The 16,078-nt window shown below is 39.9% G+C and overlaps 1 protein-coding gene across 2 annotated transcripts in view; it reads right to left on the reverse strand.

Annotated features, from left to right (window-relative positions):
- The window catches only part of tafa5a (TAFA chemokine like family member 5a), a 133,518-nt gene that overhangs the window by 46,018 nt on the left and 71,422 nt on the right, over positions 1–16,078 (reverse strand). For both annotated transcript variants that reach the window (XM_035673353.1, XM_035673363.1), the window contains exon 2: positions 6,524–6,673. In XM_035673353.1, coding sequence (XP_035529246.1) covers positions 6,524–6,673 — 150 coding nt within the window. The remainder of the gene's footprint in view (positions 1–6,523; positions 6,674–16,078) is intronic.

Here is a 16,078-nt window from a genome sequence, read left to right on the forward strand (position 1 = left end):
AAGCCTAAAGTGGAAGACATACTTTATTTTAACACCAGAAAAGCAATCAAAATGCATATAAATAAATAAATATCTATCATCATTCTAAATTGGATATTTGTGTACATAAGAAAAGAAAGGATGCAAAAGGAGAGGAGTTGTGCATTCTGGGTGTGATCCATATATAAAAAGCTCCATGTGATTTGTGTCCCGCTCCAGTTTAGAGGCTACAGCCTCCAAACCAGCACACCCAAGGAGAAGCAACCCACCTCAGGCTGCGGTTCCCATCTGCCTGCCCCCCCCTCTCCCTTTGACAAGGCCAGAGCCCGTGGTCATCAGTCTTCAGTCTGCATGTGTGTATGTGAAAAAAGGGCCAGGAGAAAGAGAAAATAGGGAAAAGGCGCGACATTACAGATTCACTACTGGACTATCTTTTCCAGTCCCGGTCCCTCTGGACAGCGCCGTGGTAGTGGCTAGCTTGCTAACTGGCTGCTGGAGCTGACATGACATGTTTCCCCAACAGACTGCGGCCCCCTCCTTCCCTCCCTGGATCAAATCAAACCACTGGGCTGATGCAGTATGATTGGAGCTCTGGTACTGTCTAATAGCCCAGAGACTGAGCCTGACGCATACTGTTGTCTCTATCACTGCCTGATTCACTGGAACTATTCCTCATATGCAAGCTACCAAGGGATGTGCATCTAGCAGGATCAGAGTAATCTTTATAGTTTGCAATGCAGCTTTACAGATATGACAATGCAAGTTATGTGCAGTGGTGAGAGAAGTACTCAGAAGTAAAAGTAGCAATATCACACTGTGAAAATACTCCATTACAAGTGAAAGTATTTCCTTCAAAAGCCTACAAAAGTATTGTCATTAAGATGTACTTAAAGTACCAAAAGTTAAAGTACTCCTGCAGACAGCATCCTTTGATGATGTTGTATTATCCATTCAAATATATATACCATATAATAGGATTATTATTACTGATGCATTAATATGTGAGTATCATTTTACTGTTGTAGTTAGACTTCTCTTCATGATCTTGCTAAAATTAAGTCCTAACCACCTTATTTTATTCAAGTGAAAAAGACCATGCCATAAGTAAACAGTTTTCAAATAGTTTTTTAAAAATTTGTGTATGAAAAGCTCTGAAAAGGAGAGTCTGGAGGTTAAAACAAGGAATACAAAAAATAATGAGGCAGGTTGCTGCACAAGCATTATGAAAAATTCAACTGTTTTAGAAAATACTTGAATTGAAAATTGAAACATTTTCAGGCTTTAAAGGGCATTTTAGCATCTTTAAGCTCATTATTTTGTTTTTCCAACCCACAACGTTAATGGGTTGGTTCACTCTTACCTCCTCAGACAAAGTTAGCAACTAACTGCTGAACATAGTGGAGCATTTAGCAGCCAAAGCCATATTTTACCAAACACAGAGCTAAAAGAGAGTGAATATTAGACACAAATCCAAATGAATGATAATGTTTCTCCTTAATTGCTGGATGTGTAAATATGCGAGTGTTGGCTCACAAGGTGAAGATATTTCGATGTTGTGTTCAAAACTGGTTTCCGCTGACTAAAAAAATCAGTCATCGCAGGTTTAAGGACTCAATTACAAAACTTTTCTCAGAACTGGTCACCTTTGAGGCTTTCATCAATATCAGCATCACAGCAAAAGGAGACCAAATACAAACACATTCACCTCAGGCACTCAGGGACTCCCCACTGAGCTATCACCGCCACAACCAGTGACCCTCAACAAGCTCCTGTAAGTCTCTAGAGTTGCCCCCTTCTGCAGCTCTGTCACTCTTTCCTGCAGGCCAGCACGAGCAGGCAACTCTCCCTTTCTCTCTAATAGTCTCTCTCGGTCTCTCACCCTCCTAATAAGAATCAATATCGGCTCTCTTAAAAGTCATCAAGCACAGAGGTAAAAAGGCTCAAGAGCATGAAATTGCAGATGGGAGAGGGGGTACTTATGCAACACTAGGCTGCCATACAGGCCTCGAATGGGTAGAGCCATTGAAGGCATACAGTAAAAAGGGAGAGAGTGCATGAGAGAGAGAGAAAAAAGGGAAAAAAGGCAAAGAGCAGAAGCAGAGAGGAAAAAATAAGCAATGGAGAAAGAGAAAGGGTCAGACAGAGACAGTATCTCATGCCGCAGAGATGTAACTCTGGAAGGTTTTGTTTTCTTTTTTCTTCTCATGGACACGCGCGTCAAACAGCGCTGCTACGGAAACCTTATCATGTCGACGGCTTATCTCCTATTTTCACCTCCTCGAAGCAATAAACACACACAGAGCAAGTGGAAGATGGGAAATGCACAACAACAAAGAGTTGACTCTTTGGGATCAACGGCATTACAGCACTCTCTCTGTTTTCATTACCACATACTGTCCTGGAAGCCAGGTGAGACCGCTGATGGAGCTATGGATTATCCTGCATGGATGGGATGCAGAGTCTGAAGCATGAAGGACACAGCTCGTGTCAGCCAAGGCAAAGGCATATTACAACAGAGAGCCAACCTCAAGGACTCAAGTTGATTAAAAGTGATTGAAATCCCATTTGTGGCGTTTGGGGTCCTTTATGTCAGCTATCTTGCTCGCTCGCTCGCTTTCGATGTCTCCAAAGTGAGCAGAGCCTGAGTCTGAATAAACAAATAAGATTGTGTTTGTGGAGACAGATTTCTCAGATTTGCATGGCATTACCATCAGATTTTGTAATATGAACAGCAATAAAGGTGTGTGTGAGTGGATGTGTGTCTCTTTTTTTGAGCAATGTGACAATATGGAAGGAAATAGTGAATCACAATGTGCAGTCCAAAACTATGTGCAGTGCCTTTGTGTATCTGTGAGTGAGTGTATATGTTAACCTCTCAAAACCAAATATTAAATTAAACTTTTAAATATTATATTGGAGCAGCCGTGTCTTCAAACCAAAACTGTATCTACCAAATAACAAAAAAGTATAAAGCAGCAAAAAATTTAAATACTCAAGTAAAAGTACCTTAAAATTCAACTTAAAGCAGCAACAAGGAACATGGATTTTTTGTTGATTCTGGCGGCCCCTGTGAGCAAAAGTGGTAGTGTTTCTGTCGCATCGTTTCATTGATTTCAGGGGCAATCCGACTAAATCCGACCAGGTGGCAGGCATTAAAGAATAACTACATAAAAATAGCTGATGTAGGTCATATAGAGGCAGCAGTAATCAACGGAGACTGTTTCATAACCAGCTACAACTCCTTGTAGTGTAGTATGTTGAAGTACAGTGGCTAAATTAACTTATTATTATCCATAACTCTGTTTTCACAGAGCAAAACACAGATGCAGATCAGCTTGCTTGTTAAGTTTAATACTGTTTAGTGCGTGTGCACCATTAGCTAGCTATTGGTATTTCATCCATTTCATGCTTACTGGTTATGGAACAACAGCACAGGAAGAGGCTTTTGTTCCTCAAGGTAATCCTTAAAACAGCTCTTCTCTTCACCCAGGGTGTCTTTAAAGCTTAAGTCAGGGAACAAAAGTCTCAGATTTGCACTTAAAACATAATTTGATGCAAATTTTTTCCAATATATAATGTAGATCCCCATGCCAAGAGGTGTGCATGTGCTGTATAACTGCATATATGCATCACTACAGGTCTGATTATGGCATAAGAATACATACAGTGTCAAATATATAACTTTATTCAACCTTAAATATACACTCTTACAGTATATTTATTTCTGTCTTTATAGTGTTTGAAGCTGGACAGGAGGCCGATAGTAGTCCTTCTTACATTCACACCTATGATTGATCTACTATGTACAGTCGACTTATGTCTTTCAACTGTGGGAGTAAACAGTAACACTCAGGGTAAACCCAGTCCACAGAGGTCGAAATTCAACCCTAGCGCTTCCTCGCTGACAGCAGCAGTGCAATAACCACCAAGCCCCTTATGCCCGACACTCGTTCTTAAGTTTAAAATTAAATATTAATTGGAAATGATTATAAGCAATTGCTGTAACTGCGTGTGATTTTGAGTTCCCTGTATTCTGTGATTATTTTGTAATTTAATGTTAAATAAAGGTGTATTTATAATCAATTAAAAGCAATTCGAAAATGTTCAAAAAGACTCAGCCTCAATATATAATATATATGTAATTTACAATGACTCATAATCGTCCTAACACAGACTTCCCACTGGCTTTTTAAATAACTGCCGCTTTTCTATAAATGTCTCAATACCCTATATAAACAAAATACATCGGGTATATGATGTTGCCTGGTAGCAGTCTGCTAAAGGTTCTTAGAGTCCAAATTTTCATGGAAAAGCAACATTTTGGTAATATACACCACACAACTAGGACAAACTTACAGAAGATATTAGACAAGCTTTGACTACATTTCGTTTCAGATTAAAAGCTTTTAGGTTCGCCATCATCATTATTCATGTTTCACTTACACCTGCACCTATCTACTATCTATTTATCTGTTTTGATTTTTTAATTTCTTAAAAATGGTTAACATCTTGATTAGGATTAAGGTTTTATGCTGCATCTTCTTTGTGTCAAGTACTTAAAGTTGCTTGTGTATATGAAATGTACACAGATAAGCTTTCCTTGCAAAGTTTATGACAGCACTAGTACATTTTATTGTCATTATTTTATATAAATACATCTCTAAATTAAAAGTAAACTGTATAAATGTCATTTTCAGGTTCATTTTATTTATTTATTTACTGCCACCCACCTGTGCAGGTCTCTCTAAAAAGTCAGCTGATAAGCCTAAGCTCTCTTCAGAGAAAGAGGGTATCTAGCCTACACGAAATGCCACAGTGCTCCATGGAGCCCACGTTGTGACAAATACCTTCTGATATTATCGGGATACTGTGGATTTATGCAACATCCATACAACTTATTCACTGGCAAAGTGACTCGGCAGTGCAGGTGGGCATGTGGTCATGTCTACAGGATCAGATTTTTCTTTCTAGGACTCAGACGAAGCGCGCAAATCTCTGTGTGAAGCAGTTTAGCCAAAGGAAGAAATTGAATTTGGAGAAAGGTCAAATCTCCAGTGTCATGTTCATCTGTGCCTGCCACACAAATAGTTATAAGCCTCCGTCCTCTTACACATGGAGGAAAGCCTTCTCCTCACATAATCAGCAGGTAAAACCAGTCACACAGCGCACTGAGGATAGGCAGCTCCTCCAATCGGAGACACAACTGTGAAGCCACAGCTGAATCACAGGCAAAAATAAGACATCCAAAGGTACAGTTCACTGCACTAACTAACAGAGCTGTTTATCTGCCTTCACCTGTGCACATACTCTCCCCTCCCTCATCAGGCCAGAGGCCACATCGTGTGAGATAGAGGCTCAGTGACAGGCACCCTGGGAGACAGTGGAACGGCAATGAAGATGTCATGAAGAGATGTAAGAAAAGCCAGAGTCACACCATCGTTCAACCCCATCTGAAGATTCCTTGAAATTCATTGAGCTGTCATGGAGGCTGAATGGTGACCACAGAAATGGCTCAAAGCTTCTTCCCTATTAGATGTGAGGAAGCCACAGCAACCAACTAATAAGACTCCACTGGCTTACTCTCCATTGTACACAAGGTACAACAGTATTATATATTTTTTTTTTGAAATCTCGTTTCTCTCTTCATTGCTGTCCTGTGAAAACCATGTCCGAAATTGAAAGAATCACTGTAAAGGTAAAAAGTGGATGTTTTGGAGATACATGGTTTTCACAGGACAGTGACAATATTTGCACTTTATACCGGAAAAGAGATTTTTACAGACCTGTATTTAGACAAGTGTGTAGAATATGTGATGTATTTCAACATGAATTTGGCTTTATTTTCTGCAAATCTTTACAATCATTCAGTAGATTAATTATTTTAGAAATTGTTTGGTCTGTAAAATGTAACAAAAACCTTGTGTTTAAGTAGCTTGTTTCAAAACCCAAAGGTACAGAATGTAAATTATGATCATAGACGGCTCAGAAAACAAGCAAATATTCACCTTTAAGAGGATGGAAGCAGTGAGATTTTGGCATTTTAACTTTGACAAATGATGAATCGATTGTCAAAATTGTTCAAATTAATCTTCTGTCAATGATAATAATAACACAAACGCATCCAAACAGTGCTGAAACAGACACTATTCCAAAAATAGTGTCACTATTCCATGAACTATAAGCCCATCTGTTGGTGGGGGATTTAGAAACCCCCCTGCGGGCACTTTTTAAAAATGATTCAACTGTAAATTGATTCGTTACAGGCTTCACATCACAAAAACAGCCCTGTGATCCACTTTGCTCCACATTGTAGGTTTATCCACCTTAAGCCCCTTTTTAAAAACCTCCACTGCCCTGTGATTCAACGCTTTGATATGGCAGAATTTTATAATGGTCTTCATGCACTTCAGCACCAACATGATTCAATGTAAAAGTCAGACATGCCTCAGGAAAAAGAATTGCTCATGGCTCATGTTTGACTGCTTTTCACTGAAGTGGCCCCTTAAAGAAAGTAAGCTAAGCCGGGATCCCCCCTTCCTCTTACCGTCCACACAGGCAGGTCTGGCTCTTGTAGTTCCAGCGATCTGGCCCTTCTTACAGGCGCAGCGGGCCGTCTGCCTGGCGATGGTCCGCCGTGGTTGGCTGCTGTCCCTGTCCAGCGTCACAATCTCACATGTCCCCGCTGCCAGCTGGCCTGGAAATGACATTGCACCACAGAATGCGAGGTCAGAGAGATGAAATCATAAACAGGGCAAAATGAACTAGTCTGTCTCTTCTGTTAAATTTGGATTCTGTCACACGTTCAGGTTATTTTTCATAATCCTTTGTAGTTCAATTTGCTGGGCACGGCACAGACATGACCCAATTCAAAGGAGGGGGTTTCACTGGAACCATTAACACAAGTCTGTGTACTGTAGTTGTGCATGTATTTAGCTACAGCCGGTCTTTAACACTGTTGCAACAAGCATTTGTTGCGACACAACGAGATGAAAAAATCTCAACTTTTTCAAAGGCAGTGAGTGCACCACAGGTCATGTAACAAGAATTAACCCACGGGACTTGCTGTACAAGGACGTAGCAACATGCATTTGAAAGGTCAGCCAAACCGAAGATCAGCTGATTATATTCGTCCTGGGATACGCAGAGTTGTATCACCTGTCAAGTTAATTAAAGGTTTTTTTTTCTTTTCCACACACAAATCGAGCAGTAAAGCTACTAGGAGCGATTTATAGTGCTGAAAATCGATGCATCTTTGTTTGAGTTTTAATTAGTTCAGTTAGTTTAGTCAGTGAGGCTTACTGCTAAATTACCACCACTACATCATCATTGTCATGCAACCCGCAGGTTTGGTTTCTTAGTAACGGCAGACACAACGGGAGCACTGCCTCTTGAGTGCCTTGGATAAAAGGATGAAAGCGGTGTGGCATGAGTTTGCCATGTGTTTTTAGACTTTTCATTCTAATTTTGAATATATAAATTATATAACAATTTAGACACAGCCTATCCATTTAAAGCAAACTAACATTCGCTGAGCAGCTACACTTCATCTCCCTTGATTTTTCAAGATTCTCTTGAGTCTGAAATGACTGAAATGTTTATCTGTGACATGTTAAAATGTGGTGTAACAGTAGAGTCATGAAGATTGCAAATTGGATCACATTTATCTCAGAAGAGATGTGGATTCTGTAAGGTTTGACAGACCCTTAACCCTGAACAGTTCCAGTGGAACTGCTCAGAGGCCAACAGATGAACACTGTGGTGGTACTGAACAGCACGAAGATGTAGCTGCATGTGTGAAGAGACTTTAAAAGACAATTGTGAAGAAATTACTTTTAAATTTCAGCCACCTAAAGACTACCCACCAGCTATTTCCCATTAAGGGCCACATCCTATCAGCACACCTCTTTGAAGGTAATGTACCCATTAGCCATGAATGAAACGCATGAATACTGATGAACTTCGTAATTGCTGCCAAGTCCCCCCCACCCCCCAATCTTACACACACACATCCTCCATGTATTCAATCAGGTGACCTTTGGCCTTGTAGCCGGGCCCTTGCTGCTCGCAAATTAACCTTTGTCTGTGTGTGGAGGCCCTCGGGTGCCATCCTGGAGAGGCTTATCAGGATCTAATTGTGATTGGCAAGAGGATGGAAGTTGTGATTAAATCTGGACTTGAGTCCCGAACACTTGGGTGGCTGGCTTAATGAACTGAGCTGCGAGGGGTCACACCCAGGGTAATGGGGATCTATCAGGATTCATCCACACACACTGCTACCTGTGGTGGCCATGGCCACAGACAGAAAATGTCTGTGTGAATACAGGATACAGTCTATTTTATATCTTTTAGAATTATAAACTTCAGTAACATGAGTTTACATGCATGCTCTAACATCCCATCCATATTTATTATTATTTTATCCCTTGTAATTTATTTTAATCTGATTTAATTCATATAATATATTAATATTAGGGAAAAGGATAACATAGGCGGTAGGTAGGGATAAGGGGGGTAAAGGGGGACACAACTACAGTACAGTACCATATAATAAAACATAATATTTAGTTGATTATCTGTACTGGTGATTAGACGGTCTACAATAACTCTAGGGGGAGCACGTTCCAAGTACAGACTCAAAAAAAAAGAAAAGTGAAGAAAAGAAGAAAACATTGGCACGACGGCGTCACAAACAAAATTTTTTTGTTCTTTCGCCACACATTGACTCATTGCCAGACACACACACACGAACACTTACACGTATTTGACAACCCAGTCTCATATAAACGTACCCTGGCCAACGTTGGTCTAAAGTGCAAAATAGAGGGGTTTTACGATATGGACCTAAAATTGTATGACTGTTACATTTTTTCTGCCTATTCTTTTCATATTGTTTTGCAACCCAGTCTCATATAATACATGAATTACTTTTCTTCCCCAACCCAACCTAAACTTACATCACATTGCTGGCCTGTGAAAACCATCTTCAAAACATCAATTTTGGGTAAAGAAGCACAGTTTTCAGCTTTGAGATGAGGCATTTTCAGATAATCCAGTGGGTTTTAAAATGATTTATTTAGCTTAAGAAATAGGATAAAGCAGCAATCCCTTTTTTCAGAAAGCAACACTTCTTTTAAACAATGATAATAAGACAGTGCTTATTGTGATTGTTAATTTTTCTTTATTTATTAATTCCAATTAAAAAATTAAAAAATTAAGGTTTGAGAGCTGAAAATAGATTGTTAATTCAACCACAGATGTGTTTACAATGTTCAAGACCACTTATCTTTAGCTACCTCTGGCTCTGCTGTAGTGTGACTACTCCAAAGCCAGTAGCCATACATGACTGGTATGGGTATGCGTGTAACTATAAATACAACTCTGCTACAAGACAGGAGAAGTGATTACAAATGTGCAAAAAGGTCTCTAAGTACAAGATGCCTTTGCTCAAAATGCATGCCAACAAAATCCAATCTGTCTTTTGCACTTGCTAGATCAAGACCAAATCCCCCCACCGTCACCAACCCCTTTCCACGGCTCTCTTCCTCTTCCTCCATTCTCCTTTACATTTCTTGCTCTTTTCTCCTCCATGCCTTCGAACTTAAGTCCCTCCTCCCTTTTGCAAATCTTCTGTCTCCTCTGGGTGATGCCAGATAATGACTTGTCATGTAAGCTACCGTGTGTGTATGTGAATCTGTTCATGTGTGTATGTGCGTGCGTTTTACTTCCTGCGTCCTACCCCACCCACCATCTCTGCAGATCATGTCCTCGCTGCCTTCTTCCTGCTTCCTTTCTTTGACAGTTCTTTCTCCTTTGGAACGCTTCCATTGCAAGAAGCTGAAAAGACTGTTTGGATGTCTTATGTAATTGTGTGGATCACTGTGGCGCCGAGGTATCATGTGTGAAGTCAACTAGCTCAAAGACTGAGGCTGATTTGACGTTGCGATTCTCTGTTGTTCTTCTTTCTTGAGTTGATGGAGCTCATTAATTGCCTACATTTCATCAAACAGAGGGCCTGGCTTTTACTGTCACAGCTGTAGCTGCCGGGAGAGTGAATTAATTTCATTTTCATGTTGTTGTCTAGCATTGTCATGTGTATTGTCTTCTATACAGCTGCACTGACTTCTTTATGGGGACGATAAAGAGTATTCTTTTTTTAAACCAGTATAAAAATAAAATAATTGTGCTCTGCCTCATGAAATATTGCAGTTGCAACATCTGTGCCGGCATTGTGTGTATAGGTCCTTGTCAAGGATATGACTGACGAAAGTTGTTAAGTTTAATTTAAATGTGACACCCATAGCGATGGCCATATAGTGTAGTCTTTATGCTACTTCTGCTGTTACTTCACTTCAACTTCAAAATGTTGAAACTCAATTGTGTTACTACAACTACTTTGCAAGGCAAGCCATAGTTGATAAACTGATACTGATAAGGCTGAAATCATTTTAGTTTTGTGTAACAAGCGCAATGTGTTCCTGAGCTGCTTCATATAGTTTGGTAAAAGTGACGATAATTAGACAAGAAGCAATGCTAATGACAAATGTCAAACTTAGGATGGAAGATGGATGGCCTGAGGAAAAGTAAGAGGATCTCAAAAAGCTGTTACATCAACAGGGAACCCTAGCGATCTGTAGAAAATGTTGGTTCCAAATCATCCAGTCAGTGTTGAAAATGAAAACTCAGATCTGCTGGTTGTGCTAAAAGAAATGTCAGAGGACCATGAATTCTAGAACAAATTTCATGGCAATCCATCCAAAAGCTGTTGAGATAGTTTAGTGGTGGACTGACTGACGACCCTATCAGACCAACATTGCCATCTCTGGAGCCATAACGCTAACGTGGCAAAAAAAAGAAGAAGCTGGTACTAACTGTATCAGTGGTATTACACTGAGGAATGAGTTTAACTAGTCTTGACTCTCAATTCAAGTTTCCCACACAGAATGAACAAATTGTGCACTCCCTATGTTTAATATTGGGATATCAAGTATATGAGATGATAGACATACCAGTCCGTAAAGCATTGCTAAAGAGTATGAGTTTTAAACAAGTTGGTTTCAGCTGCAAGCATTCTAGGTGTTTTTGCTCTCTTTCCAAATATTATGTGAGAGAACTTGAGGACATGGTGGTCTCAGTCTCCCCAATAAAGCAGGAGTCGACTCCTTTCCTTCTTTTCTAAAACAAATTGCTCCAAGCGTCCCTGTGGCTCAGCCTCCAAAGTGCAGTGCCAGGGGTACCACGTACATTGCCACTCTTAAACACAGCAAAACTAAGCAAAGCAAAAACCAAACCGAACCAAACCTCCATAACACAAGAAAATATTCCTCTTTGTATTGGCCTGGAGGGATCTGCAGAAAAGGTTAGAAAATATTACAGGATTCACAGCTCCAACAAGGAAGTTTCCAACAAGGACAACTATACATTTCGTCCAGAAACTAACATCTGTACTTTTGCTCAGAATTAAAATTGCATAGGATTTTTAATACAGTCTTATACATGCATATATGTAAGATGTAGTCCAATCTCTTCAATGTCATCCCGTGAAGAAATTGGACTGTGAAGAGAGGAAACAGTAATCCTGTTTCCTGGAATAGCCTCATGAATAGTGGGAAAAAATCTAAAACTGGCAGGTGTCCTCAGAAACAAACCCAATGCTTGTACCAGTAGCGCTATGATTTATCATCACCCTTATCAGCTTCTGTTGTCGAGCAGTTGTCAGCTTGGCCAGCCAAATGGCTGATTAAAATGTATGTGTGGCCACCCTAGAGTGAAATGAAAGCTCTGACTGTGGCAGAAGATGGATTCATGTGGCAGAGCGTACGGCTTAATACAACGTAATGTTATTGACATGCTCCTATGCTTTATTATTTCTCCTCCCGCTCCTCAGCACATTACAATTGCTCTGCCATACACGGCCATTTGACAAATGTCCAGCACAGATACAATGCAGGGAGACATGACATTGTTTTCTCATCTACTCCTTGTATCCGTCCATGTCTAAAAGCATGATTTTTTTCAAGATGCTCTTTTATTTAACACATTTTTTTAAATTATTATTATTTGCTGAAATTTGCTGCTCAAGAGATCTAAAAAAAACAAAAGTTGCTTCTGAGAATCTCAATCTACAGAATTGAATGCTTAGATATTTTATGTTTTCTTGTCATTTGAAAATCTGCAGCTTGCTGGACCTATACTGGGATTGCATTCTGTGCTGCACAAGCTATTTCCAAAGTATTTGAGTGTCCTTCTAAATGCAACACAAAAATGCGTTCTGCCGTGAAATTTACTGAAGATACTGAAGTGCAGTCTAACAGAATGAGTTTTTAATTAGCCCTCATTTTTACAGCAATACTCGTGGCAGCATACATAAGAAAGATGAGGGCTCCCATCCATAAAAATTGCAAAGAAATGTTTGCTGATGGTAAATCAACACCATGGGTCCTAAGCAGTAAATTATAGTATTTTACTTTGAGTGGGAGTAATATATTTGCTTTTATATAATACTGGCTGAGTAACTACCAGGCAGTGTTATTTTCTGATTTAGTTTCATATGAGTTTTCTGATTAAAATACATATTAGTTTTAGTCACATTTTATTTTCTTTTAACAAGACATTTTAATTTAGATAAAAAAACACTAGCAGAACCTCTGTCTTCTAAGTACACCAAAAAAAGAGGCTGCAGGGTTTATTTTGAGATGTGTGAATGGTGGATAATATTAATGCCAAAATGTTCCTCTGGTGAACATTTAGGGGAAGATATAGAGAGTTGACAGCCGACATCTTTCCTACTAATAGCCTATAAACATTTAAATTTAAAGTAACGTTAATGTCACACCTACACACTGTATTGCTGTTGATAATATGTCAAAACAGCAACAAGGAACTTTAATTTTTTTTCCGGGAGCCCCTGTGGACAAATGTGGTTTTTACTGCCTCCTTTCATTGATTTCAAGGGGAATCTGAAGGAACCCAACACAGTGACAGGCATGAAGAATAACTATACAGAAATAGCCAATGCTTTCATATATGGTCTGGTGTGCTTATGTAAGTCATATAGAGGCATCGGTTTAAATTGATAATGTTTCATAACCAGTTAAAAACTCCTTGCAGTAGGATTAAAGTTAGCTAAAATGCAGGATGCTGTGTATTAGTGTAACAAGTAGACTAAATCCACAAGAAGAAGAAGAAGAAGAGATTGTTTTTTGGCATTACAGGATATGATATTTATATATATATATACACTATACACTCATACTAACTATACTACTATTAGTATGTGTGATTTTGGTCTTGTCTTGTCCTAGAAAAAAAGGCTACTAGGTCACGAGTTCATAAGAAAGTGAAAACATTCCAACACATGGGCTTCTTCTTAGAAATGCTTGATCAAATCTTAATATCTGAAAGATTTGACAGTGGACAGATGGGAAACAATTTAGTAAAAAAGACAAATGGTTAAAAAAACATGCCAGCAGGCCATGGGGGCCCTTGCTGCTTCTTACACTCAGCCAGACCAGTTTAAGCCAACCAAGCGACTAACATCGGCATCCTTAGAGCACTGTGATCTCGCTAGCAGGGCTAAAAATATGCAGTGTAAGGTGAAGAACATTAAATGCTGAAATATAACATATTGATTTGTGTATTAAGCAAACAATGTTGTCATGGTGTCTCTGGAGGAGCCGACTGACTTGTGTGCGCGTGTGTGTTTGGCTGTGAGGCAATATGAAATATAAGGATGCCAACACAGAGACATGCTCTTTTCTAAACATCAGTACGATGCATGTAATGGCTAAAGCCTTGCTAACAAAGATTTTCCTTTCCACATATTCTTCACTTAACCCAGAAACACTACATGGCAGCTTAATGTGGTTGGAAACTAGCATCGCATCTGTTCTGCTGGAGAGGACAGAGTGCGTATGTGTGTGTGTGTGTGTGTGTGTGTGTGTGTTCATGTTAGACATTGCCAGACTAAAATGCTATATCACTCCAGCACGCTACAGCTGTTCAGAATGAGAGAAGAGAGTCCGGCGCCAAGACAGTGAGTCTGAAATCCCATTTTGGATCCAAACGCTGCATTAGTAGAACCTTGATGTCATCCCTCTACCCTGAGGCCTGGCGGGCTAGTTTTTAAATGAATCCTTTTAACAAGCCTAATCAGAGGCTGGAAGAGCCAGCTGAACAGCATGCGGTGTAACGGGAAGGAGAGCGCAGCAGACAAAATTACAGCTTTAGGTAAAAGAGCAGTCGGATGATGTAGGGCCTTAACAAAATCTCCAGAACGACCTGCACTTGAGCAGGAGGAGGCTGAGGTTCAGAAACAATGAGGCCAGCCACTTACTTAGACTTTAAATTATTTGAAGTCTGGACCTTGACGATCAATGGAATCATTCTGAAAAGCATACAGTATGTCCTTGATTTTTACAGGTGTGAAAAATGATGTTCCAGTTCAGAGCAACGGCAGGATGAATAGAATTGATTTGAATAAATTTTGATCAGGTTACAACAGATGAATGATTATCACTGAGCAGGAGGGCCTCAAGTTTCCTGCAACATCCATTTATAGTTTTGAAGAGATAGTTTGACATTCTGGGAAATACGCTTGCTTTATTGCTGAGTATGAGAAGACTGCCACTATCTTCCTGTTAGATTTAAAGTTGGAGCCAGCAGCCGGATAGGAAAGCTAGCACTAGAGACGGGGGGGCTCAGCTATCCTATCAATCATCAAACAGATGAAATATAATGTGTTAATTAGTGTAGTATTAAGTGAGACCAGGGGGTTGGTAGGATGCTGATTTTGTGACCTTAGAACAGAGCCAGGCTTGCTGTTTCCCCTAACCGGGTGCTGTCTCCAGCTTTATATTGAACTGTGAGATACGAGAGTGACGCTGATCCTCTCATTTAAGTGTACTTCCTATCATGTACAAACTATTCCTTTAAAGCATAAAATAACTTCTTACTTCTTGCTTGAGGGCTGCAGATGTCTTGATCTTTACTCTTCTTCCTCTGACTCTGATGCCTAAATTTAAACAAAGCCAATACCTACACTGGAAAAAACAAAATGATTATTTGAAAGAAAAAAAAAAGCTACAGATAATCACGTATCATGCGGTAGATTGCGGTTAGAAAGTATTGAACTCTCTCCAAACTGCTTCAACTTAGATTCATTTTCCCCTCCAACACTGATAGAGTGACCAAAAACTCATCATAAAGCTAGCCTTGAAATTATTAATACCCTGCCTATGCTGCCATGAGTCTGAGAAAGTTCTGCAGACAATTCTCATTGGGAGCACTCTCTCATCATGACGAGGGAGAGAGAGAAAGAGAGAACTGTGGTCTGGCTGATCTATTTTGGGTGAAGCAAGCTTGTCTGAGCGCTCTGCTTGCTTTGTGGAGCCACTCTGAAAAGTGATTTGATTTTCCTTTTTTCTGCCCTTTTTTCCTAAAATGCTTGGGCAAGCAGCAGTCACACAGCATCGCAAACACACACACACTAAAACATAAACACATGCACTTATAAAAGAATATAAGCACAAATGCAGCATATAAATGCCAAAAGTAACCACAAGATAGACCTTGGCCTCTCTGCCTCCGTCTTATACATTTGCACACACACACACACACACACACACACACACACTTGCATATTAGAGAAGTGAATGTTGCCACGCAACCACAGCTAAGCTTCTTCTGCTTCCTACACGTTTCATGAACATAATTCTCTGCTCCTATCAGGTTTTCAAAAGACCACAGAGGGAAGACAATAAACATACAGGTATACAGAGGTTTTGTGTTACGTCAGGGACACACAGGAGATGGCTACACTACAAACATGCGAGTGCGAGCCTGGCTGTGCACACCAGAGGCGCATTTCTCACCAGTCAACAAGCGATTCTGCCCCTATGCTCATTCCTAATTACGGCACAGCTGATCTTTATAATAACCTCATGAATTATGTGTTCATTGATAAGCGGGGTGTTGCTTCTTCTGCAACAATGGAGTAAAAAGGACTGTCCTGCGATGGTCTGCGGGAAGAGGCTTCTCTCCTGACTGCATGTGTGTTTGCTTGTCTCTAGCCCAAATAGTGATACTGTTTCTAATAAGTATA

The sequence above is a fragment of the Morone saxatilis genome, unplaced genomic scaffold (genome assembly GCF_004916995.1).
Source record: "Morone saxatilis isolate NCDOM2014 unplaced genomic scaffold, NCSU_SB_2.0 Contig10, whole genome shotgun sequence".
Taxonomy (NCBI): domain Eukaryota; kingdom Metazoa; phylum Chordata; class Actinopteri; family Moronidae; genus Morone; species Morone saxatilis.